This window comes from Anastrepha obliqua, chromosome 4, assembly GCF_027943255.1.
Source record: "Anastrepha obliqua isolate idAnaObli1 chromosome 4, idAnaObli1_1.0, whole genome shotgun sequence".
In the NCBI taxonomy this organism is placed as follows: domain Eukaryota; kingdom Metazoa; phylum Arthropoda; class Insecta; order Diptera; family Tephritidae; genus Anastrepha; species Anastrepha obliqua.
This window is the reverse complement of record NC_072895.1, coordinates 121824173-121851744: the sequence shown is the minus strand read 5'-3', so window position 1 is coordinate 121851744 and position 27572 is coordinate 121824173. Positions and strand designations below refer to the sequence as shown.

Here is a 27572-nt window from a genome sequence, read left to right as displayed (position 1 = left end):
CACACAATTCATACAAGAATTCAATACAAGAGAGCGAAATCCGAAAAATTGTTGCACATTTCGTCATGATTGTTGCTCTTGCAATTACTGTTCGTTGCATTTCGAAGTGTGAAATATGTAACGAATACCAGCAGTCATAAACTGGTTCCACCCTATACGCACCATGCATATGCTAAACTGCCAAGTAACCCAAAGAAACGAGCTATTAGTAAGCACCAACATATTGGAGTGTCAATGCTTTTCAGTGCAGCCGAGTGATGGTACACTTCGAATTGGACGAACACAAAAGTTTGTGGGTAAATGTGTGTTGCTTTGCTGCAATGCGTAGCGCTCGCTCTGGCTTCGTTCACTATGCTGGCTGTTCGTTCGGTTACGGCGATGCCGTCGTTCTTCGGCTGGTTGGCTGCTTTTCATAGTGGAATTCGAAATTCAGTGTTGCCGGGATATTCAAGCGATTTGGTGTGTTTAACGCGTCGTTTATTGCATGCGTTTTACACGTATCACAGTACAAACAGCAAACAATCGCGACACGTTTTTTGTTTCGAAATGAAGTGTAAAAAATAATTTAAAAAAAAAACCAATAAAAAACAAACTGAAATCATAAAAACGCATTGCTTCACATTTTGTTGGACGAACAAAATTCACTTAGACAGGGTATAGGTCGGTCTCAATAAAAGTTTCGGTAGATTATCGACGGTAGTCGAAGGAGCGGTCGTTGCGTGCATAAGTTTACCCGGCTGTGACACGAAAGAAATTCGCCAATTAAGCAGCAGTGTGTGCGTGACTTAGAAAATTAAGCAAAACGAGCAAGCGAGTGGAAATTCGCAAACATTAGTAGAATACACAGAAAAAGTGACATGAAGTGCTTAAAGTGAGACGCGTGTGGTGTTCAAGAAGGAACTATTGAAGTCCAAATTGATGTGCTGCTTATAAATTTAAAATTCTATTGAAAAAGTATATATATTTGAGTCAAAGATTAAGTGTAACAACTTAGCTAAAAATAAAGTAAAAAAATAGCAGGCCTAACAAATATGCTCAGCTGGGATTTGTTAAAAAGCAAATGAAAATTATATCACGTGAAAATCCAAGTGATTGATGTAAACAAGATGCGGCTGTGGCAAGCAGACACGCAACAGCCACGTAAATAAATTGTGCCAATGCGTATGCCAAGGTCCTTTGAAAAGTGTTGCAGAAGAAAAATAACGACAGCAATAAATTTTCGAAGCGCACTTTAAGGCGCAAAGCTAAAAAGGTGTACGGGATTTTAAGCCAGAACACACATACCCCAAAAAAAGGTATCAATCACCAAACAGTAAACAGGAAACACATACCCTTGCGTCCGCAAGTGCTTCGCGCACAAACACAAGCAACACACACACGCATACACTTTAGCCACTCACATACTCACAAATAATAAGAGCCAAACTATACCGACTGGTTGCGAATTTGATGTGTCCGCGTAAAGGGAATAAACGGGATTATAAAAATACACTCGCACAGCTGGCAATTCAAGTGAAATGTAAACAGTGGAACAAAACAAAATTTTTGCTGAAACAACAAAGCAAGGCAACTACCTGAGCTTTGATGTGGAAAACGTAAAAAGGAGCAGAATTTTTGTGAAAAAAAACAATTTATGAAACCAAACAAAAATAATTAAAGCCAACAAAGCTTTGTGTAGTGAATGTATTTGCGAAAAATGTTTTTATCTAAGGTTGGAGAGTTTAAATGAAAAGGTGGGTTGAGTGATTTGTTATACACAAGGCCTTAAAGGAAATAATAAAAAACAAAAAATGTATCAATTTTTTATACCTCGAACGGTACGAAATTTAAAAAAATTATTATAATAATTGAAACCCGAAATTCATAAGAAATTAATTATTTGAGAGCAGCCCCCATACGTGGAATTTTTTTTAACTGTACAGACACACAATAAAATAGCACTTTCGGCATAAATGGGCACCCCACAGGTGGATATCTGTATTCCTTACAACGGAGCAAAACTAGTGGAACCCTGAGTGTCCACCTTTGCAGCTTTTACTGTAAATTATATTTAAAAGCATGAAAAAATTACTATATTTTATAAGAAATTGTGCGAAAGCAATTTAAAGAAAAATTAGATTTTTATATACAAATTGAGTTACTCCACGAGCCGCCTAACCTGGACCTCTTTGTTGAAAAAAAGCTCATAAATAATTTAGAACATTTTATATTGTATTTTTGGCTCTTATCTGCCACCTTTTTTTTTACTCAAAAAATCGATTTTCAAAATAAGTTGTCAGCAAAATAAAATTTAACAAAGCGCTTTTACCTTCAATTCAGGTGTAATTCCCGCTCAATGGCTTTGTAAATATGACTGAAACATTTAGCGGGGCGCTGCCCGAAGGAAACTCCGCAACTAACAATGCACCTCGAAAAATTAGTTTTTGTATTAACAGGTTTATATTTATTCAAAAATTGAGAATATTGAACTTCCACTGTGAATAGCAGCTGTTAATTACTCCTGCTCAATGATTTTTTTCCAAAAATCAGCAAACTTGAATGGGAAGCGCTTTGGTTTCAACAGCTTAAAAACGCATTCCCTACTTTCGGAAAACCATTGCATTATTGGAGAACATTTTCGTTGAAAAGATCTTTTTTACAGGAATTTAGCTGCTCATCATCCTGAAATTTTGTAAGATTTAGCATTTTAGAAATGCTTGATTTCTAACTTTCAAGTGCCCTTTAACTCATAATTCTTTTTTTTAACTACCTATTAAGGATAAATTTTCTAGTTCAGAAACTTCTACAAGGCTACATTGCTCAACTATTTTCCAGGCGGTTAATGGCAGCGAGCAAAACATTTAAGCCCAACCAGAAGTGTTTAAGCTAAAATCAAGTACGGTAAAAATATTATATTATTGATCATATATCCTCTATATTAAACCCAGAGCTTAACAGGAGATTGTAAGTGTGTCTATTAGCTGTGGTGTTAGAGGTTAGTTGAGAAACATTGCTATGTTTTTGATATGATGGAACGGGACTTCAAAATAGCCAAGTGATTGATTAAGTGGCACTAAGTATTCCAGACTACAAGAATGCAGGGTTTTTGAGAACTTTCGTATGTTTGGGTAGCTTTAGTTCTCAAATTTCCGTCAAATCTTCACTTTGAATAGTAAAAAATAACTTTAAATTGATTTTATGACTTTTAAAATACTTTTCGGATATGTGACAATCAAACCACTAATTAGAGCAAAAGTTTGTCCATAAGCCGACAAAGGTGATATCACTACAATATTACTAAGTTTTCTTTTAAACTTTTTGTGGTTATTTTTCTAGCCCACCAAAGTGGCTAACTTACTCGAGTCAAAAAAGATTTGCATTGTTCTTATGTCTAATAATCTATACACTTTAGGTATCAACAACCTTTTACGCTTTGTCAAAAGCTCAAGATGGTTCAATATGGAGAGGGAAATGTAGCCTAGCCCCCGCTGCTCACAACGGACCCGTTTCGTGGTCTAAGTGGCATGGTTGTCTCTATGTGCAATGCGGCTGCCAAACCCAACCTACCCTATGTCTAGCTAATCAATTTCAGAATCTCACTTGTTTCAATGGCAGCTAAAATGTTTATGTTTTAAATTTATTCGCAGATGAAGTGTGCCAAAATCAATGCAATAAAATTCGCTTTGGTGATGAGATCTTGTAATTTTGTCAGTTCTAGTATTATTGCTTTGGTTTCTTGCAGTTTTTGTTTTTAATAACCATGCTTTTCTTAGTGTATTGGTGTTCCGTTAAGTAACTTTCGCTTAAATTAAGAAATGTTACCTTTTCTTTCATTCATTTCTATGAAAGTAAATTATAAGTTAAATTTATTGTTATTCAATTATTGAATATTTTGTAGGATATACTGCGTTTTTTAGACTATTAATGAATAAATAAATAAATAAACCTTCGGCCTTTAAGTTTGGAGTAAGTTGCGCTTCATCATATGATTTCGTTTGACGCGCAAATAACTGCATCTCTCACACGGCTTATGTAAAGGTAAATTTAAAGCTTGTACTGCATTCAAGAATTGCACTTCGCCGCAGCATCAAGTTTTTCCCACATGAGTGACTCATTGCAAGATTCTCTAAAATCGCATGGCTCAATAAAATTATCACTAAACCAAATAACCTACGAGCTATCAAACTGAAATAAATAAGCACGTAAACGAACTCACCCAGACGCTCAGGTAATCACTCCGCAAAGCTCGGTTCGCTCACTATACCGAAGCTAAATCGTGGCCTATCTATAAATTTTCCTTTTCTTTATTAAGATCTACTGGTTTTTAGGTTGTTTATGAAAGCGGAGAATTATAGGGCGATTTTCAATAAATTTGTTACCAGCTAAAAAACTTTGGCCTACTGAGTTTCACGCTACTATTTCTCTTATGTTTATGTGTACAGACAAACAGGAATCACTTTAATGGCTCATTGTCTGAGCGCGCAGATGTTCAGTGTTTTATCTGCTAATAGGTGGTCGTGCCACAAAGAATGCACTTCTATTACAATCTCAGTCTGACTGCAAATTTCCGATCGTTTAGCTGAGAAGCTAAGAAGAATGGCTTCACCCATTTCAAAAAGCAGGACTACGTGGACTGACAACATTTGATTAACAGTCAGAACCAATAAGAAGACCACAATTTTTCGCGGATTCTTGACCGAATTTATTTGATTCTTGAGCTAAATTCGAAGCTGAATTGAGAAAAGGTCCAACAATTAGAAGTGTACAGGAAACTTCGATTCGGGGCTATATTTGAGGTTATGCAATATTATGGGCGATGTATTTTTTTTCCAGGTGGTGTCATTATATCTTTAGGCCACTTTAAAAGAATCTTACTTTTACTGAGAAATCCTTGTTGAATTCACGGTGCTAAGTTCTTTACTGTTACTTACATTTTTGATGCGTCACTTTATACGAATTTAGCATCGCAAGAAATTTTATTTTGAGAATAAACTTCCAGACCTTATTATCTGGATTTAACGTATGTAATAGAATTATTAAACTTTGTGCATATTAAAAAAAAAAAAATTTAATAAATTTCCATAAATTTCCACTTTTTATGATTTCCCGTGCATTTCTGCCCCCACAAAAAACAATGCGTCAATTCATTACCTATACAAAAAAATTATCAAAAATCGATGCGATTTTTAAGGTACTTACCCCTTATTGTACTAGAAATCCATGGGCTATAAAACTTTATATTAAACAATTTTGATTAAAAAATTTGAAATTTCATGAAATTTGTTTGATTTTATTTATTTATTTTTATTAAAATTTGCATAAAGTTTGAAACTAGGATTTATATAGTTTTTGTACGAAGACTTACTGTATTTTCATAAAAAAATGATTTAAATTAATTTGACAACAAATAAACTGTCGAAACTTGCTAGTAAGTCCTTGTGCTATTTTTTTTTTTTGAACGCAGTGTATTAAGATGGGACTAGAAGGTGAAAAGTAGTAGTTTGTTACGGTAATGGCATTTTTATGTAAATCTCATGATGTTACATAACCTCAAATTGCAGTTTTTGCATTTTAAAGCGCAAATATCTCAAAAGCCTTCAAAAAGTTGGGTCTGTTGTTTTGTTAAAAATCTGTGTTGGCCTGAGTTATTCCTGTAGCACTGAAAGCAGTCGAGGTAATTTCAATACGAAGCATGTCTGTATATTTTTAGCTGCATACGTCTATAAATAAATGTATCTCTTCACTGCACCCTTGCTTGCTAAATTTATATTGAACAGTCAAAAATCAGTTAAAAAAAAGTACAAAAAGAAAAGCGATGTCTCATAAATAAATAACCGCCTGGCGCACGAAGGCCGAAAAATTAACCACAAAACGGGATAGCGTGGCAAGTGAATAAGCAGCAAACGAGGCAACAAACAAAAAAGTACATGGAATAAATCGGTGAACACCGTTAAAACACACAAGGCAGCAAAAGTATGATAAGATCATAAAAACACAAAAAATATAAATATAAAACCAGTATAGGGAGGCGCGCCTGTATATGCTAAACCATGCCAACATCCACACACAGAGCGCGCAAATGGTGTCATAAAGCAGCAAAAGCGATAAGCGAAAAAGGTATACGCCATTATCCTTTCAAACTTTTTCATAAATCTATTGTTGGCTGGTTGTGTGCGTGCATGTGTGTGGTGGCCTTACCAGCATATTTCGTAGTCAGCGTATATGATTTTCACACAAATACGTGCAAACACGTTGTAGTTTTTGGGGCGCAAACCAACTGTCTGCTGCTGGCGCATGTGAAAGGCGTTCATTTGCATTTATCAAACTATCAACAGCCAGGATCTTAGTTCGCGCCTTGCGCTCTGCGCGCTTTTAACACTTGTTTTTCTTGTTTTTTATTCTTTGCTTTTGGATGAACGTTTGTGTGTTGCCGCATTACCTACTTTATCCCTTAATTTCAACTGCGGCGGTGCTGCTGGTGTGTGTGAGCGGCAACAACACTTGTCCTTTAATTTTCTTGTTTGCTTAATGTCCTGCCATTGTCTTGTATGCATTATGTTTGACATAATTTATCAACGTGTTGTTATGACATGTAAATACATAGCCACCTATACATGCACACATATACATATGTGCGTGTGTAGCTGAAATTCATTACTTATTCATGGATAATGACAAGTATGAGCAAAACGCACACACACACGCATACGTAACAGCTACTGCCAGCACACACCCACTTTGGTGTGAAGAATGGCTGTGAATGGCCGTGTGGGCATGTCACTTTATTTGCATGCAATTGGCCCCCAAACCTCACTAAAGCCACTGTTGCCGCACTCCGCCTGTTGGTGGCATGTGGCATAACCACATCCGTCATTCGGCGCTTGCTCCTTAGTATTTGTGTGTCCATACACTTTCACATGTTTGCGTACATTGGCGCACGCATTTGTTATGCGCTTTCGCACAAGTGCCGCTCTTTATTCGCCTTGCCGCTTCGGCCTTTTGGCGCTTTGTTGTCCGACTGGCTTTGGCTTTGCGGTCAATTCACGTGCTGTGCCGTGCCAAGCAGTATAGTGGTTTGGCTTTAGCTTTTCCGCTGCTTCCATTTTTTATGCCCCTTTTATTTACTCTGTGGCAGTATTGCCTTTTTGCTGCAACGCGTTGCTTTGCCCTGCTGATTGTTTTGTTGCGGTTGTAAGCATTGTAGGTGCATGGAAATTTCATTAATAAATGAGTACTTGCGCCACCACACACAGACATGAATGCATATGTTTAGATGTATGTGTGCATGGGTTCCCTTCAAATTCGCTGCTGCCTAGTTTACAGTTTTCATGTATAATTTACGCTAATTTTTTATTATTCCGAGTATTTTTCTCCAGGACTCTCTGTAGCCGGAAGTGTAAAAAATGCGCCCATATGACTTTTGCGCCAGAACATATCGCGTATGTGTTGGAAAAATGTCACGCTTTAATGTTGCCAATTTACTATGAACACCGAAGTAAATATGAAGACATAGCTGAAAAGTTGAGCCGGCAGTCATTTTTGTGTGTCTGGCTAAAAAATAAAAATTTGTGTTGATATTCTGGCATTCCGCAAGTACGCCTGCGGTATGCGAAATTTATAATTTTGCTAATTTCAGTGTCAATGTAATTTGAAATTTTAAACGATTAGGCCACTGCAAAAATTTCAGCTTCACAACCCAAGAGGACTAAGGTGCACATAAATATTTAAATATTTATATTATATTTTGAAATTTGACGCAGCTCTTCTCAGACCACCTTCGATGGCCACTAAAAATTTGAGTTACTTTCTTCATTATCAGACAAAATGCTTAGCTTGTGGTTTTTTTAAATTTTAAACTAAAGGGTTTTCCGATAACAGGTGTTATTTTGAATGGCGCGCTATTTCGGTAGATGCCACTTTTGAAGCTGTCAATTTTTGATATCTAACAAATGAAAACTTCGCCATTAATTAAAATGGAACGATACACGCTTAAGCAATGCATTGAAATTATTAAAACTCACTATAAAAATGGTGAAAGTTTGGAAGAGACGGTTCGTAAAACTCGAAGATTTTTGCGTAATCGTGAAGCACCTTGTCGGACCGCAATACAGAAATTAGTGAAAAAATTCGAGCTGTTGGGACAAGTTAGTGATATGAATAATAAAACCCGTCGCTCAATAAGAGCCGAACATGTTGCTGTTTTAGCCGAAAGAGTTGCAGAAAACCCAGGTTAGTCCATTCCTTGTCGTTCTTTGGAATTAGACATTCCACAAACGTATAACACGTAGACACCGTATTTTGCATAAAAATTTGGGTCTTAAGGCTTATAAAGTTCAGTTAACACAAGAACTCAAGCCGGCCGATCATCAGCAACTTCGTGTCTTTGCTGATTGAAATGCATGAAAATGATCCGGAATACCATCGAAAAATCATCTTAAGTGATGAGGCCCATGTCCATCTCGGTGGCTTCGTCAACAAGCAAAATTGTCGGATCTGGGGCTCAGAAAATCCAAGAGTTATTGTTGAAAAGCCTCTCTATCCGCAACGTATAACTGTTTGGTGGGGCTTATGGTTCGGCGGAGTCATTGGATTATACTTTTTCGAAAATGTAACTGGAGCAACAGTTACGGTGAATAGATTGCGCTATCGAGAGATGATTAACAATTTTTTATGGCCGGAATTGGATGGTATTGATCAGGACAACGTTTATTTTCAACAAGACGGCGCTACGTGCCACACAAGCAACGAAACCATTGATCTTTTATCAAAATAACACCTCTTATTGGAAAATAATTAGTTTTTTTTTTAACCTACTTCAATTCGATTTGTATTTATCCAACTATCACTTGGAATTTTTTGAAATTCAATTTTTCTTTTTTTTTTAATTTCCTATCATTAAGCTGCGCATGAACTCTTGTTGTCTTTCGTTTGAGAGAAATACGAGTAAACACAAATCGAGAGGCGTTCATACAAATCAAAAGTGTTGAGTTTCATTTCGAGTTTGTTGCGCCGTGATCGCTGTTTCTGAGAGTAATTTCAGCAGGAGAATTTCAAGTAGGAGAAAGTCGAGAGGCCACTAACAAACTGCAATTGGCGGTGTGACTATTAATACAGGCACAGGAACAAAGCCTGCTGGCAAGATAGAAAGTAATATCTTATCACGAATTACACTCTAAAGCTTTTCTTTTCCGCTGGTTGGTCGCTACTGCTCGTTTTAGCACATCCATTATCACATCTAAGTTTGCATTGAACTATCGTTGATTTCTGCCGGGAATGACTAAATAGAATATAATTCACCTCATGTCATAGGATCATAGAAATAACTCCATGTATGCATTTAGAGTCTGCGTCCAAATTCTTTAGAATTTAGAAATAGATTTCCTTGTATCGGGAACTTGATTAATTTTATTGCTAATTAATACTTGGAGGAAATCGTTAAATGTATGGAATGAAATCGTTTTTGGATTACAAATAAATGAACTGAAATGAAATAAATGACTTTGAAAGGCATAGTGCTGGCCGACAGATTGTCACTTGAAAATAGAAGTTCAAAATGCCCTATGTCACTTCAAATTTGCCGGTTAGGGAACACTCAAAAAGGTTGGTGAAAGGTTAAACCAAATCATAACTTGTCGCATAACTAATCAAACGTGGTAAAACATCTCTTAAAAGGGGAAATCGTGTTTACTGATGTGTGACTTTCCAAAAAGCCTCACTGCTCTGTGGTTCCCAGGCGAGGGAGACTAAATAACATTCATGCATAAGAAGTATTTCCTTTGTAGACTAAATAAATAAATGAATAAAAAAATAAACCGCGGTGTTAAAAGGCGCGCTTTCACACATAACCAAAGTGCGCTCCAGCTTTACTTAACTAATCGATTTGAATTCACTTGGTATTCATGATTTCGTGGTACACTTTTCTCATTTATTGACCAAAGCGACCAAAAATTAATAAAAATTGTTTCAATTAGCTGATTAAACAACCATTCGAAACTGAATTTCTTCGACCAATTTTGTTTATTTATTAGTTAAATAGTCGGCGCTACAGTAGAAGCTCATTGATTTTTAGCTCTTTTACGCCGCCCATTTCGCTAACTATCCATTTTAATTGCATTGACTTACTAGCTGTCTGGCTCTTGAATTTTCTTATAACTTTTATTTCCGACTCACGTTCACTTTGACTTCTGCTACAATACCACTAACACATTTTCTGTTGCCACCAAAACTATGCCACATAAATAATGTTTGATTTATCCGCCTTTTCGTTGCTATCTTCGTTTTAGCCATTTTTCTATTTCCCTTTTAAAGTTTTTACAAATACTTCAGTTTTGATTTATGCGCAAATTTCTGGTATCGCTTTAGGTTTGGGTCTCGATTTCAGTTGAAAAGCGACTTTTTTGCGCTGATGAGCTGCCGTTGGTAGATTTTGATAGGACTTTGATTAACTTAAATTACTTTTTCGAACTCTTTTTCGGAACTTTGGAAGCTTATATTTGGTTTATTTCGCTTGCAATTAACTGTTTTGGGAATGGGTTGATACTGTTATGAAAAGAAATGGAATCAGAAAATGTTATTATAAAAGTTTCATTAATGGAATATACGTATGCCTAATATAGTCGCACATACGTAGAATATCAAGTTTTAAGAAATTTTGGACTTTCACGAAAAAAAAGAAAAAAAAATCCATTTTTTAAGAACATTTTGTACTTAAATTATGAAATCAAAAATATTTATTCTTAATCTTGAATTAGTTAGAAAAAAACGATATTCATACGTTTTATATAAAAATTACACAATGAACGATTTATCTGCTCTCAAGGAACCTTATTTACCGCCTTTAAATACACTGCATTCAGCAAACCACGTTGAATATTTCAGAAGCTCTTTACTCATACAGCCAGACTTTACCTAAGTACGCGCAACTACAAGAATATCTATTGTATAGACTTTTTCTTTGCATGTGCCTTAATATCTGGGCTTATAAATAATAACCGCCTGAGTCGAGTATGATTATTTCTTTTTCGCACCACTAGCCCGGACTTGGGATCTCAAACACTCTCATAATCTGCATAAACACATTGAAAGCAATTCCTAGTAAAACCGATAAACGATACATTGAGATGAAGGCAGAATTATGAAGGTCTTAAACGAAAAAATTGTATCTTGAAATAACTAATTTTTACTGCTAGGATCGAAAAATAGCTCTTTCAATTTGCTTTCATGGGATCACTGTGGTCTACAGTTGAAAGTTAAAAAAGAATTGAGAAAACTTCAAAACTAGAAAACCCTCCAACACCGCTTTTTGAGACTAAAGCGGTACCGAATGGAATTTCAACCATTTTTAGATATCAATGTTCCGCCGAATCCGAACCAAATCGAATATTTTGTTGCTCTTTATCTTTAGCACCTCATATGGAAGATGAAGCCTGCATTAGTCTTAGCAAATATCCACCCTAATCCACTCTTTGTCCACTAAAAGTCGAAAGAATGTAAGCAAAAAGTGTAAATTTTTCAGCAGACTTGCTCTTTTTTTAATACAAGTGAATGCAAATGGGCCCATAAGCTGAATCTATTTTCGCCACAACTTTGTAACGGTACTTCGTAGGGTTTTAAATTCTGACAGCTTTTGGGTGTGGTGATAAGTTACCGATTTCTATTAAGAGCAGAAAATAAAATATTTTATAGCTTACGCGCTTTTGGCGATTAGGGTGTGATTTGTTTAAAGTTCACTAGAAAACTAGTGGAAATCTCAACTATCCAGCAGTGTTTTTGTTGGCTTCTGCATAATGCACTATTTATCTGTATTTGTTGTTTTTTCTTAATATTTTTTTTTTGTGTTTTGGTTTTTTCTTCAAAAAAGTATGTGTCGTTTAAATATGTAATTTTCGACTTATGCGGTTATTGCTCATGCCTTTAGTTGCAAATTACGAAAATAAACAAAAAAAAATTATTTTGAAGACCATAACTGTGTACACATTAAATATCAATACCTTAAATATCAGTTTAACATTTTCAACTCTCTCAGTGTGCTTCCGCATCACTGCTAACCTCCTATTCTGCTCATGCATGCGACACAAGATTACCTTCGACAAGTAAGCTTCTCTTTCTACACAGCACTCAGCTGATTTAATGCTCGTAAAACCATTTACATCTGCAAATCCCACGCACTGCTACGCTGCTTACATTTTTCCCCAACTACACTCGTCTCCCATTTCCGTGCTCGTACGCAATTGTTCCTACCTACACTTAACTATCTAGCGCACGTTTTAACCTACATACATACATACGCACTGCATTCACTTCTTTGTCTTCCTCAAGTAGCCTTTCCCGCCATTACTTTTCGTGTGTTGTTTTATTTCCGCATTTCCGATTCGTACCTTCCTTTTTCTAATCCTATTTGACTATCGACATTATCACCATTCTCGGGCGCCTCCTACCATCCCTCAATAACACTTAAATACGCGTTTGGATGTGTGTATATACTTCTCTTTACGATTTGAGCTTAGCTTTGTGTTGCTTGTTATCGCCTTAGTTGGCTTCTGGTTTTGTGGCTTTTAACTGCTCGTTGAACTCGTGTTGTTATCCTGTTTGCTGTTTATGTGTTTGTGTATGCGGTGTGCTTTTTTAAAGATGGTTGCCATTTGCACGGACCAGCTGGTTGTTATTTTTTCAATGCTATCATTTGCCCACTATTCGTTTAGTTGTTGTTCTTTTTGCGTGTGCCCGTTGTTTATCCTTTAGCTTGTCATTATTTTCACCTTTGGTTAGTTTGTTCCTTTGTGTTGTTTTTTTATAGTATTTACGCTGTTGTTTTGTCTAACACTTACTGCGCTGCATGGTTTTCACTAGAATTTGCTTTGCTTTTGGGTTTTTTTTTTTGGTATTCGAATACCCCTTTGTTCTACTACTTTCACAATATTTGCTTTGACCGCATTTTAACATGACCGATGATGGTAGTGGTGGTGCCGTTGCTGTTCTTTGTATTAATTAGGAGTCATGTAGATAAGCAAGATTAGACGTTGTTACGGTAAATTATGGTTGCTGGCTAAATAAGTATTGAGAATTGATATGTTTGTACTTTGTGAGTAATTGGCAGTGATTTAGAGAGAAGATAGAGAGATAAGTAGTGAGATAGAGGATTTACCTATTATATATATATATATATAATTGGCGCATACACACTTTTGGGTGTTTGGCCGAGCTCCTCCCCCTTCCAAAAATAGAGGGACGTACAGTTTCAAGCCGACTCCGAACGGCAGATATATTTATGAGGAGCTTTTTCATGGTAGAAATACACTCGGTGGCTTGCCATTGTCTGCCGAGGGGCGACCACTATTAGAAAAAACGTTTTCTTAATTGTGGTGTTTCACCGAGACTCGAACCTACGTTCTCTCTGTGAATTCCGAATGGTAGTCACGCACCAACTCACTCGGCTACGGCGGCCTATTATGGATATACGGATATACTTATTAAAAAAAGTAATATTGTTATTGAATTTAATGCAACAAAGTGCGAGTTGCAAGTAACTAGAAAATACCGTTAATTTTTGAAAATTTTTTTATGTTGACGGCGCCTTTTTCATCCATTTCAAAAATTTCCAGCACTTGTGTGGAAGAAAAGGCAAAAAGAAATTGCCAAAAATCAAGGGTATTTCGTAGTAAATTGAAATTTATACCTTGCGGGAGCTATCAAACTGCATACCCAGAAAATTTCTAAAAATTCTGGTTAAGAAGTTGCGAGTTTTGAAAAATTTTCAGAAGTTTGTAACTTTGCCCATACAACGTTGTCTGTAGTTGTTTTAGTATATTTTTATAGAAAATTAGTGGTATGTTTCTAATTTTACAAACATACTCAGTGCTAAAGTGCCATACTATCTGCACAGCTATTCCCTTTTGACAATTTAATTCCATTATTCTCACACATATTTATTCGCCATGTCTTCTGTAGCCAGTCTCGACTGCCTTGTTGAGAGTCTAATAAATGACTAGTAGTCATTTTTCAGTTTAATAATTGAATGTTGCACATGCCAGTAAAATAGACGTCCGCCCTTTCCCAACAAGTATAACAAAGCATGTTTACATACATACATACACATAGGTGCACATGTACCAGCCAACCTCCCCAGTGCCTACTCTCATCAACCTAAATCGTCAAATCACCAGGTTACTAACCACATTTTTGCTATTAACTTGCCTTGTTTCACTATGCGAGTTAGCGACTAATGTAAATGTGTAGCTTTAGTGCCCCATAAATACCTGCTTGCTGTATTTGTTGTATTTGCACACACTGTTACATACACTTGTCTATGTGAAGTTGGTTTAAACGCGATATGAAAATGATCCACAATATATTGAAATGTGTGGCCATGGGCGGCTATTGACTTTTGGCGGGTGTGTGATGGCAGCCTTAGGATCTAAATTGTTGGTGGTGAAGTAGATATTCAGCGGGTATTCAATTCTTGAAGTATATACTTATCACCATGCGCTGTAATTACTTCCTTTCTAAGGCACAAGTGTAGTTGATATGTTGAATAATAGATCGTCAGGGTTAGAGTGATTAGAATACGCAGTGAAAGATATAATCACCTATTACATTTAAACTCACATTCGGGTATCTAACTGCAAGCTATGAAACTTATAATAAAAAAGTAATAGGAAAGCCAAGTTGAACATTTCGAATATATGAACTAAGCTATATTCCTTTTCGAACTTCGAACTTCAAACTAAAACTTCATCGACAAATAACAGGGCGATCAGAAAGCGAAGGGCATCTATTATTCCAAGCTCCCAACAATTTGTTTTGCTTTACACTGTAGGTATTGTTAGTTCAATGAGCTATTCTCCGAATGGAGACCCATTTCTGATAAGAGCTGACAGCTCTTTGTTATGAAGCGTTTTGATAGCTTTTCCCTAATTGAACAATAGCTTACATCTGTGAAAGCGCTTTCATAAAAGTTGTTCCAAAAGTTTTTGTAGACTAATGTTCTGGCTATTCTTAGTCGGATACTAATCCGCTTAGTTCGGGTGTTGAGCCGACAGACATGGGTATAAAATATGGTATCCAAAGGCAATCATCCAAAAGTAATATTTAGTTAAATGAAAAATGAAAACAATAAAGAATGAAGCTACGAAAAGTTAAGAAATTGGTCATTAACAGGCAAAAGAGTGAATATGTTATTATATATAAATATACGTATACAAATTTTTAATTTTAGTCCAAGTGGATATCTACGAGCTTTTTAAGAAAAGTAAACGTGCTAAAATAAGAAGCTTTCGGCTGCTAACTTACAGGAGGTTTTTAAGTCTTGCTAAAGCTCCTGTGTGCTCAATAAAACAGTTACGGCTAACGGTTTTATATATATTATATGAAAGCTTTTGATATCAAATATGTAATTATACTAAAGCTTACGCCTTGGAAAAGCTAATCAAAAAGAATGAGCTGTAAGGTGGATATTTGGTGAAAACTACTAAAGCTGAACAAATCTCCCACTATGCAAAGCTTTAATGCAAAATTGCTTTGACTTTATTTCCCAAATGCGCCTAAAAAACTATTTGCCTTTCACAGGTGGCATGAAGCTGTAGGTAAATTCATTTGTGGAGGAGAAAGTTATCCAAATATCACTTATATTATACTTAAACATATTACCAAAAAAATGCATGTTTTTATTACTGCTTACGTTTCAAAAGCTCAATAAAATTGTAAGCATGTACCTGGAAGTTTGATGAAAGCCATTGAATTTAGTGAAAGCTGTTAAAGCTGCTTTGTGCTCAAATTTAAAGCTTCAAATTCAAAATATTCAATTTTTATTTTAGAAGAGCTCGAAGGTGATTTGGCTTAGTTTAGGTTTAGTTAACTTAGCTGATTGCGAATGAACCAAAACTGGTCTCTTGCACTGGCAAGATTTGGGCCTACAAATCCGAACAATTCAGCAGCGTAAAGATACTATAAATTTCTAATAAGAATTTCACGTATCCTGTACCTATTTCAAAAAGAATCTTTGTTAGCCATAAATAAGTGGTGGGATTTTTAGTGTTATTATAATTTTAGTATCCAGCGTATTTTATTTTTATTTTATTATAGTTCCGTTTCCTAACTTTGTGAAACCCATTTTTATTTTAACTGTCTAAAAAAATTAGTTATTTAAAAACTATGCGGCCAAATTAGTTACTAAAAGACAGTTACTAAACTTTCATTGGGCTTTCAACTCTCACTTCCAATTTAAAAAGAAAATTCGATGAAAGCGAAAAATGGTGCAAATACCGTTAACCCATATCAAACAGTCAAAGTATTTCGTAATTCAACATATAAACTGACATTCATAGCCAGCAACTAAAACGTAAAATACCCAATTCGCCCACATACCCCGCCATCACTCTTCTTCTGTGCACAAACAAACAAACATCAACAAACAACACAGACGTTCCAAACCAAAAATGTACCGTCAGCTGTTAGGTCGTAAGTAAATACTTCCGCTAGAATGTTGTCATTTATCTAAAATGTCACATAAATTAGTTTAGCCGTCAATGCGAATTGTTTTACGACTATAGGCTAAGGAAATTTAAGTAGGTAACCAAGTTTTTCTTACTTCCCATTTCCTTGTTTTCTCATCTTTAGTTTTTTCCTGCTTTTATATTCTTTCTGCAACTATTTTTCCTGCTGTCAAATCCTTTTGCATCAAAACTTTTACGCCAACAAAGCGTTGCTAGGAGAAATGTAGCGCCACATCGAACACCGAAAGCGTATTAGACGTAAAGTGTGGAGCTTAAGCTAAGGCGGGAGGGGAGAGAAAATGAGGGATGTTAGAGATCGACTATACATATACAATAAATGTCAGAAACTTATCGCCTGAGAATATTCGTCGGGCAGAAAACTATCACCCAAACAAAATAAAACAATAAGTATCGGCCGGGTGAAGAAGAACAAGAAGCGAGTGATGAAGTACAACAATGCGTGCAAAAAAAAATGTGGAAAAGCTACAATTGTACTAACAAAACATATACAACACAAAATGCGAAGAAATAACTGCGTTAAATCCTTTCCAGCTGAATATTATTACTATATACAAGGTGGCGCAGAATTAGTCATCCAATTTTGTTTCTGAATACATTTTTTTACTAAATACTAAGTTTTACAAGCCTTTCTGGAGACTCTCTTAATTTTATATAAGGTGGCCGGAATTAATCATCCAATTTGGTTTTTGAATAACTTTTTACTAAACAAAAAAAATTATTTTTAATCTAGGAAACTCCTTTTCTTGTCTGCTTGTAAACATCAGCTCTCTGGTTCCCAAATGTGAAATACAATTGAACTGCGACGCTATTTGCAAAAATTATACATCCCCCAATAGGCGGATTAATTTTGCGCCACCTTGTAGTTGAGCATTTCGGTTGTACGCTTACTTTATGCTCTCAATGTGCCAATGCATTGTATATGTATGCAGTGTAAGGGACATATGTGCAATCTTGTCATTCTGATTGTCTTGCCGTTAATTTCTTCGCCTATTTTTTATTCATCTGGGATTATCACCTCTCTTTTAGAAAGCAAGCTATTTCGGCTGCACCTTCTAGTCTTATTTTTATGCACGGAACAAAAATTTGGCTAACACAATTTTTTTATTACTTTTTGAGTAGTCTCGAATTGCAGCGGTGTCGCTAAATTTTTGATACAATTTCTCAAATAAAATTAACGATTTTTTTTACATATTAAATTTTTCTTATTTCTCGAAGCTTTTGCTGCATGTAAATATTTATTTGTACAGGACCGGTTAGGTCCTTGAAAATATTTTGGGTGTCCTGCAACAGTACGTTAGGCACAAAATTGTTGCTATATAAATATATATTTCTGTTGTATTATTTTCTGATTTACTGTAGATTTCGGTAGAGAATGCTGGTGCAGCAATGAGTTGAGTGCAGCAACGAGTTAGGATAGGAGAGCTGCGATACTTGAATGACCCGCGTCGGAAAAAGGCATAAGGAGCTGACTACGTGATGTCAATAAAAAATACAACACAAATGTATAGTATTGTCAAAGCTTTTCAGATAACCTGACTGAAACCGCAAAGATATGTCTTCTCATCGGGCAAGTCAATAAAGACTTATGTAGGTTGACTTAATTCTACAGCAACACTTCCTAGCACTCGTTGCCGGATTTTCCAATTACTAAGTTGAAGTAAAGGCTAACGCAAGGTTTTATAAAACTCGGGAGACTCTAAAGATCACCATGGAAGGGATTACCACATGCGGCAGAAAAGAGTTGGCTTGGAACTCGTCTAAAACCAAATAGTCGGTTACCAATCAAGGCGCGCCACTTTGAAGCCAGTTGAGGTCGTCACATAAATGAAATATTTGCAAAAATAATGTTAAAGTTTTTTCTTTCTGAGACTGAAATCGAGTTTTGCTCATTTTATTTAAATTTTAGAAATATATCAACCCTTGACTCACCCTGTATTCGCAACACAACGATTATCGTGTTTATGAAACATATTTAACTGCACACATTTTTATTTGTTCTATAAAGTTTCAAAACAGTTTACCAAGCACGCACCCACTTTTGTCTCTCTGCCTAGAATAAACAGCCATTCATATCCTTTACACTGCGCTAAAAAAAAATTTAAGGCGCTTGCACGCTAAACGCCATACACAGCAAACTACTCTCTCTCCGCCACGATTTGTACAACTAAAATTAATTAACTAATTTAATATTGAAATGCGTAGACCGGCAGGACAATGTTCCCCCTGTAAAAATGCCAGAGAGAGGGGGCGAGGTTTCATGTAGAACATGAAAAAGCTATTTTTGTTATCTCTGCAACGATTTCAGGTCGAGCAGACATTAACGGAATAGCTGTAGTGAAATATTTGTGTGTAGATTTGAATAACATCCCTAGAGTCAATGACAGCAGCGCAACAGACACGGCAAAGGCAGCCAGTCAAGGGAATACAGCGGGAAACTACATCAATTCTAAATGTGGTTACTTGTGCATATGCATGCGTGCGTGTTCGTACATTTTATATGTGTACATACATTGTAACTGTAACTGTGTCATTAACACAGTCGCTTTGGTAATTTTACAAGCGTCATACATGCGATCACAAAAGGATGACTCTACAAATGGGTTCAGGGTCGACAGACAGCGACAGTCGAAAAGCATTTAAATGGGAAGGCTGTTGCACAGATCAATGGGACTTGAGGCTGAGGTTGACATTTTTTAAATTGAATTGGAGTTTTAGAAATCTCACGCTCAAGCAAACCACCAGCTTTGTTAATGAATTTTTGAACTTTCTTTGGTTTTGGAGCAAAAAAGGAGGAATTAACAGTTTTTGTTGCTGTATTACACTCGTACAAACGACGAACGAGCAAAATAAAAGGTGCATAAAAGGATGGAAATTTACTATTTAGTTGCAGTGATGTTTATTCACAAAAGGGTGTGGAGAGATTGTCAATACATACTTTTAATTAAAGTCTGGAAATTATTTGTGTCATAAGGAGATAAAAGGGCGATTATTAACATATTTAATTAAAGGGTTTCACTTCAAAAATGCCATCCTCCATTGAAGTTTAACTTGAGGTTTGAGCAAACGTACTGAAAACTGATTCGAAATTTTTAAACCATACAATAAACGAAGCTGAATTGAAGCAAAGCATGAATGAGAGCTACGAACGTGGACATCTTCTGTAGATTTTCTTAATCTGAGATGCACTCATAAAAAATTTTTGGTTTAAACTATTTTATTAGAATTTTTGATAGTCGAAAGCCCTTTCAAATACTTTGTTATTTAAGGAGTGTGATAAGCAGATAATGGAAAGTAATCAGTTGCATTTTGCATCTAAAAAGCTTTCTTCACACAACTTTTCACACATGCTGCTGAAGTTGAGATGACAATCTATTCAATGCTACCTTAAGCTAGTCTCTGAATATTTAAATAGGCCTCTTTGCAATGCCTGCAAGATAAAAAAAGTTATATTTGTGGAGGTAACTGGGTTTAAGTGTTGATGGAAGTAGCTGTGGCAGTATTTTTTGCGCTATAGCAACTCAAGAAAAAAAAATACTTTCAGGCATGCTGCTGAAATGTCGGTTCATGGCCCGAAAGTTATGCTGTTTTACCTGGTACATAGACTGGTGTCCATATATATACATATAATTGGGGCGTACACCCCTTTTGGGTGCTTGGCCGAGCTCCTCCTCATATTTGTGATGTGCGTCTTTATGTTGTTCCACAAATGGAGGGACCTACAGTTTTTTAAGCCGATTCCGAACGGCAGATATTTTTATGAGGAGCTTTTTCATGGCAGAAATACACTCGGAGGTTTGCCATTGCTTGCCGACGGGCGACCGCTATTAGAAAAAGGTTTTTCTTAATTTTGGTGTTTTCACCGAGAATCAAACCAACGTTCTCTCTGTGAATTCCAAATGGTAGTTACGTGACAACCCATTCGGCTACGGCGGCCGCCAGACTGGTATCCATAGATACCATAAATGATAACTTTTCAGTATATCAAACATAGGAGCCAGTTATGGAAACAAACTCGTCAACATACCAATATTTGATACCAATATTTTGATAAGGCGTAGAAATGTGAGCAATGCGGAACAAGGATGAGGGACCTCCTTTATGCTATGAGCCTGACAGCTAATACCATAAGATTAGTGTACAATTTTTGTAAAGCTTGTCTATAGTTAAAAACGTGAATGCAAATCCCTTGAACCGTCTTCACTTTTCACTATTCCAAACGAATATTTCGGCTTGCCTGGTATCTTGCACTGGATGATGCTGGTGTAAGAATATTTTTGAAGTTAGAAAAAATAGTTTTAGTACATTTTATACTCTTTCTTGATTTCGAAAATCAGCTTATCAATTTTTGATTGACCATCCGTTTTCTATAGTAGCACATTTCGGAAGCCTCAATGTGCATTCTTTGTTTTGAGATGTTCGTTCAGTTCCAAAACTTCTTGATTTTTTTTTTTTTTTGATGAATTTTCGCAGTTTTAATGAAAACAGTGGTAACTACGAATTTCGTTTAGCCAACTTTATAGAAATATTTGTTTTTAGGTTCTGTTTACTTTAATGCACCCTTTATAAATGTACCGAAATACAGTCTTTGATTATAAGCTACTATTGAGTGATTCCATGTCACGTAATCTAAGTATATATTTTGGCCATTGCCGCGAATTGCGCTGAAAATTGGTTTATTTGAGTCAAAAAGCGGGCGCCATAGCCCAAAGGGTTGGTGCGTGTCTTCCATTCGGTTCCAATATCGTGGCATGTAGCACCAAGCAATAGAAAAAGATTTGTCTAACAGCGGTCGCCTCTTGGCTAGCAATGGTGAAACTCCGAACATATGTCTGCCTTCAAAAATGTCCTCATAAAAACCCGCAATAAACATCCAAAAAATTGTGTAAGCGCCTTTCAATATACTGAAAAGAAACTCCGGAAATTTTTTTTAATATTGAGATTTATTCGCTGTTGAAATTTTCGGGTTCAATTTAAGTGGACTGAAAAAATTTCGAAAAAATTTTCGAATTTTGAGATTTATCGCCATAGAAATTTTCGGTGTAGAGTTTTTTGTGGGTAAAATATTTGTGATTTTTTTTTGTATTTATATATAAATATTGTATATATTTGTTTTTTAACTTTTTTAATATATTTTTAAAATATTATTCGTAAATAAATTTTTTGTTTCGAAAAAAATTTTACTTTTTTGTTAGAAACTTTTGGAGAAGCATGTTTTTTTTATTTTTGAAAAGCAGCTCTCAAATTTTTTTCCTATTTTTTCATTAATATTTATTAAAAACTATGCTCAGCAATCCCTGAAAGTTTCATAGTAGGATAACATTTCGAGTTATATTCAAATACGCACAGTAAATAAGTGAACCAGTTAAATATCGAATCAGTGGATCTGCTTGGTAAAAAACATAGTGACGCCTCGATCGATTTTCAAACCAGTTACGCACTGCACTTTACTAGAGTTATGTTTTGCATTGATTTTTCACTGGTTCGTTTATGCCATGTTTTTGTTTTTGTACTCCCAGAAGAGTGAGTAGTATACAGAAGACGTTAGATGTTTATTTTTGTTTTCAGAAACTTTTAAAAGAAATATTCTTATTTACTACATTTATTAGAAAATATTACAAAAACAAAATTTTATTTCATTTTGAGTTTTGGTAGTAAAATACTGAAGTCGAAAGAGCGACCATAACCCGCATAGTCAGCCACCGATTTCAACCTTTGCGGACAATGCCTACAAGAATATACGAGGGGATTATTTCAATTCTGACACTCAAAGCATTGAAGAGCTTATGAAAGGGCGTGATTTACTTTTTTTTCTCTTTTGTATCTTAACTAAGAATAGAAAAAAATAAATAAGTGAAACAAAATGGGAGGCGCATTTTCTCACTTTTCTCTGTAACACATTAAGATTTAAGACTCACTAAAAAATAAAGAATACAAATTCCTATTAAATGATTGCAAATAAAAAAATATTTAATATTGAATTTTTTGCCATAACAGCTTTCATGCTTTCATCCACTTCTTTGATATTCATATCTTGTTTTATATTTTAATTTAATTAATTTAATTAATTGTCTTTCTTTTACTTTCAGCACTTCTTTGAAACTCTGCGCTGAAGCGAATTTTCTGCTATAACTCTTTATTCACAGTGGTGTATTTCACGAAAGAAGCATTTAAAATATATCTACATTGAAATCTTAAACTTTCAAAAATAGACAAACAGATTTTAATGCTCAGAAACGCGCAAATCCATTTTAGAGATTTTTGAAAAACAAAAAGTTAATAATCCAGTGTTGAAAAATGTGTAAAAACCGTGTTGTAGCAGCATTTCTGCTGCTATTACTGGCTGTAATGAGCAGTTACACAACACTGGGGGAACAACATCCAGCGACGGCGGATGAAGGTAAGTGAAAAAAATATCAAAAAAAATTTCACTGTTAGAATAATTAAATGAAATTTTTTAGCAAAGATATATTTTTAAATAATAGCCTTAATACAATTGTACATTCATACTTGGAGATACAAAAAATTAAAGTAAAAATAATAATAGAAACTTTTGAGCAATGCGTCTCTACCTTAAGCTAATATCTGAGTATACAGGGTTTACACTGTAGAGTTAGATTCTTCTAACAACGGATATTTATAGTAGACCCAGCTTTTCGACGCTGGTGTAAGTATCAGTCATATTTTCAGGTGGCTTCTTTTTTCCACGTTTGCAACTTAAGTCAAACAAACTAGAGCCTTTTGGAAGATATTTCTTGGACGGTGGTAAAAACGGTGTAACCAATGGCCTTACAAATAACCTAACCAGGTGCAAGCCTTGCTCCAAATAGTGAACACCATAAGCTCATTAGAGTACTACACCTTTTCTCATTTAAATGGCACTACTCAACGAAAGTCAACTTTTTTCATCATAACAAAGTTTCACTTACAGAATATGGTAAAAGATGTAAGGGCTAATATCTAACATTTAACCTTTTTAAAGTCGTTATAAATCTGCGTTTTTTCTATTTTATTTTAATGGGATGAATAAGATTCATATGTGTAGCAGTTAGCGGGTTAATGTCTTCCGAAAAAATTAGTCTTGCCGTACTCCTCATACAATTTTTGAGCATATTATCTTAGATGTTAGTTGTGTACTTCGGTTGCCCTTGCGTGATATGGCGCGATTTCTGCCGAGTGCATTTTTCCCATGAAAAAGTTCCGCATAAAAAGCTCTACTGCCATTCGAAAGGTGTATAAAACTATAGATCCCTCCATTTGTGGATAAACATCGAGACACACTCTGAGAATAGGAGGAGTGGCTCGGCCAAATAACCGAAACAAAGAATATTAGCCCAAAATTTGTAATCTTTGCTCCACCGTAAAAAAGACTTTACTAAAACTTTGCTCCAGGAAAATGCTTTACTCTAAAGTACATCACTCTTTCATTATTAAATGCTCGCTATTCGCAGTGCAGTTATGTACTTGTATAATTTTAATATTTAAAAAGTCAGCTCCGCCACCAACCCACGCAGTGTCCCAAAGAAACCCCTTTCTAACGACTTATTAAATTTCCACGCTATGGAAAAACATTACTTGCTAAGTGATATCGCTACTTCGTGGGTAAATAATTTCGAATTCTTGGAAGATTTTCTCGTTCACATAACCTTTCGCTCCGACGCACAGAGCGCGCCATGGCGCGTACAGCAGAAGAAATTTAATCCGACTAATAATACGAATTTTTTTTTAATTTTTTTTTCTTCGCTGCCGTTTGTCGAACATCAATACTTTCCATTTGCACACACACACACATTTAAATATGCTTGCACTTATGTATGTACATTAAATCAGATTTTCCGCTTACACTCAAACACAATTCAAACACTTGAGTATATCAGACGAGCTGCGCGCAAATGCATGTGTGTTGTTGGTGTGTCGAATATGAAGGAATGCAAGTTAATACCCGACCAAGCACGAAGAGATGTGATCAAAATATGAAATTTGTATAAGTGAATGGCTGGAATCAGTGCACGAACTGTCCGGGGGCAAAATCACAAACTCTTGAAATGTGCAGCGAATTGTCGATCGAATTGTTGTTGGTGTAATAGGAATACAGACAAGGGGAAACAATCGTGCAAGAAAATCTTCTAGCAAAGTAATTGAAAGTAATCGAAATTTAATCTTATTTAGACACATAATCACATAGTCATGTTGTGGGAATTACAGCGAAAACAACAACAAATACACACAACAACAGCAACACGAATTCCAAAAACCAGCAGTGGGTGGAAACAAATGTTTAACATAATGACAAATATCATTAGTGCACTTACTCCACTCACACATGCGCTCCTACTGGCACACACACACGCACATGCATGTGCACCCTGCACTCACGCATAAATATCCAATAAACGAAAAGTGTCGGCACAAATCGATACTTTCAGCAAATTTATTGGTATTCCTCTTTTTTCTGCACAGTCAATCAAATTCAACAAACGACATTTTCCTATGCGAGGGGAGAAATTCCAAGTGCTCACATCGCCGCGGAAGTGCAGGGTTAGACGGGTGAATAAATCGAATTACGTACTTGCACACATACAAAAGTAATCAACACTTTCCGCTTGCAAGTGTCACTAAGTAAGTCAGCATGTGAACGAATGTGCATATGCGAGCGTGTAGATGGGTGAGTGTGTGTGACGAAAATTTATGGAAATCGCAATCAAAGCTGAGCGCGTAGCCGCCCCGAAAAAAAGCGAACATTTTTGCCTTTTTTTCGAAGCGCTGCGTACATTTCTGTGGCACATAATGAATTTTCGATGTTTTGTAATTCGAAACAGACGTTGAAAAATTGCCGCGAAAAGTGTTGAAAATCAACAAAATAAAAGAACATAGAAACAGAAGCGGGCACGTACATTCGCTTTTCCTTAGAACAAAACTAATTTCTGCTGTAAAAAAACTTCGCTTTACGTTTTCAACGCAGTCTGTTCTAACTTTTCTGGGCACAAAAAAAAAAAGAAAGCAACACAAAAAACTAAATAAATAAAAAAAGATGAAAAAAAATATACCACACGAAATGTGTGCACCCATCCGACCAGAGAATGACTACAAATAATATGTGAACTCATAGCCAAAGCAGCTTGTGCACCACACCAGCATATGCCGTTTCCAAAAACTTTAGTTAGAAATTCTAACGACCTTTGTCTGAAAAGCACTTATTGTGTTTATACAGGGTGTGCCATCTAGGTTTGGAGAATTTAACTTAATTCGCCTATACATGCAAGACGAATGCATCTTTTTCAGTTTTTTGTTTGTTTTAGTGTGAGTGAAAGAGTGAAATATGAATTGAAATTGCAATCACATGCCTTCCACCACTGACTGTACCGTAACCCATTCTGCCAATCAAATTATCCAGTACATTTTCGCTAGTTCAGCAAACTATCTCACCAATTTCAAACGTTTCAATTCTTGAATTATCGCTGCATGATTGGCGGTAACATTTAATCTTAACGAAGCTGCATAAAAAGTATTATAAGTGCCAAGCCGTATCTTCTAGGTGACTAATTTTTTAATTTTTTTTACTTTATTCAATTTTTAGCTTAGATTGAAAAAGTGTTGTGAGTCTTTTAGTAGAATTTCATGGCAAATACTTTTGTAATACGTTTTAATCAATTATATTTCTCTGTTATGAGTTTTTTTTGCGTTTCTCCACGAAAGACACAAACAAGACCCGCCTATTGAGGAGGTTAAAATGTTGTACAAAAATGTTTCTTGCTATCTTTTACATAGAACTGCTGAACATTTCATATAACTAAAATGTGCGAGTCACATAGTTTCCTATGCCGATTCACAGCATAAATGCGCAAATGGATGAACACTTTCTAAAACTTAACCGCAAATTAAATTTCGTACTCACCACAGATGTTATTTTAGTTGTCAAAGTCCAAAAAAATCATATGATTCAAATTCCCAAATCTATACTGAGCACCTTGTTGTTATATTGAGCACCCTGTATGCGCATGTTTTCTATTTGTTTATAATACTTTGTCGTTACTATTATTTATTTGCATGGGCCGTGGCAGTTGCGCCCACTTTTTCAGCCATCAAGTGCTAATGTTTCAATTTTACTTTTCGGTGCTATACAATCCCTCTCTCTGTGACCATTTATATCCAGCGCACGCTTTTTGCTCATACTAGTCCTCCTTTCCTCTCTTCACCTAACCTTCCTCACCTGGTCTTCTACCAAAATTTGTATCTACCACTTGTAGGGGTATATTTAATTTTTTTCTTTTGTCACTCACAGTTGGCGGTTGTGTGGTCGCGCTCAAGTACACGCACTTCAGGTATTGAGTGCTGCTTTAATGCTTACTTCACGCCTTACTCGTTTAATCCAAACAAAGCTGTATCGAAGTTCGAAAATTATACAATTTCCTACTTCTGAAACAATATCTGTAATCATAAATCCATCGAAAGCACTTATGTGTGGCCCATAAGTGCGGTTTATAAGTGAATCGGTGTGTGTGTGTAAGTATATAAGCAGAGTGCTAAGAGGTGGAACGAAGTGCTCTAATAAAGTGATATTCTAATTAAGTAATAGTCGTGCAAACAAACATTGAACAAAACAATTGAACAAAAAAAAAACACTAAGCGAATAACACCGTGTAACAAAAAAACAATCTGCATCCACTTACAGAAGATCTGGCACAACTGCAAATTTTGAAAATCACGCAACTTTGTAAATTTCCATTCACTTTCATTCATCCAAGCGTATTTCTGGTATTAAATTTACTTTCAAAAATATCGTTTTTTACAAAATCTATTTGATCAAATAGACCGTAGAGATATGCCTGTATAGTGGAAAAGTGAAATTTATAAAAGTTAAAAAAGGTGAAAAAGAGAAAAAAAGGCAGGGAAAATCGCAAATGTTAAACCAAGTAGAAAGTTGTACCGATCTGAATCAGATTAGATCAAACGTGCGCCGTTTTATTTGAAAACGGAACAGAAATTTCATATCTCATCAGCCCTCACCGCTGTTGGTAAAAAACTTGACAGCTCATTTTCAAAAGCCGCCTGGGAGCCAGTACCATAACCAGTTTTTCTAAGTGC

The 27572-nt window shown here is 35.7% G+C and overlaps 1 protein-coding gene across 1 annotated transcript in view; it reads left to right on the top strand.

Moving 5' to 3' along the window:
• The first annotated feature begins 470 nt into the window (after nucleotides 1–470).
• The window catches only part of LOC129245064 (uncharacterized), a 203492-nt gene continuing 176390 nt past the window's right edge, over nucleotides 471–27572 (top strand). Inside the window, exons 1-2 of the mRNA XM_054883032.1 lie at nucleotides 471–1733; nucleotides 22577–22887. Of these exons, the coding sequence (XP_054739007.1) occupies nucleotides 22785–22887 (103 nt within the window). The 5' untranslated portion in view covers nucleotides 471–1733; nucleotides 22577–22784. The remainder of the gene's footprint in view (nucleotides 1734–22576; nucleotides 22888–27572) is intronic.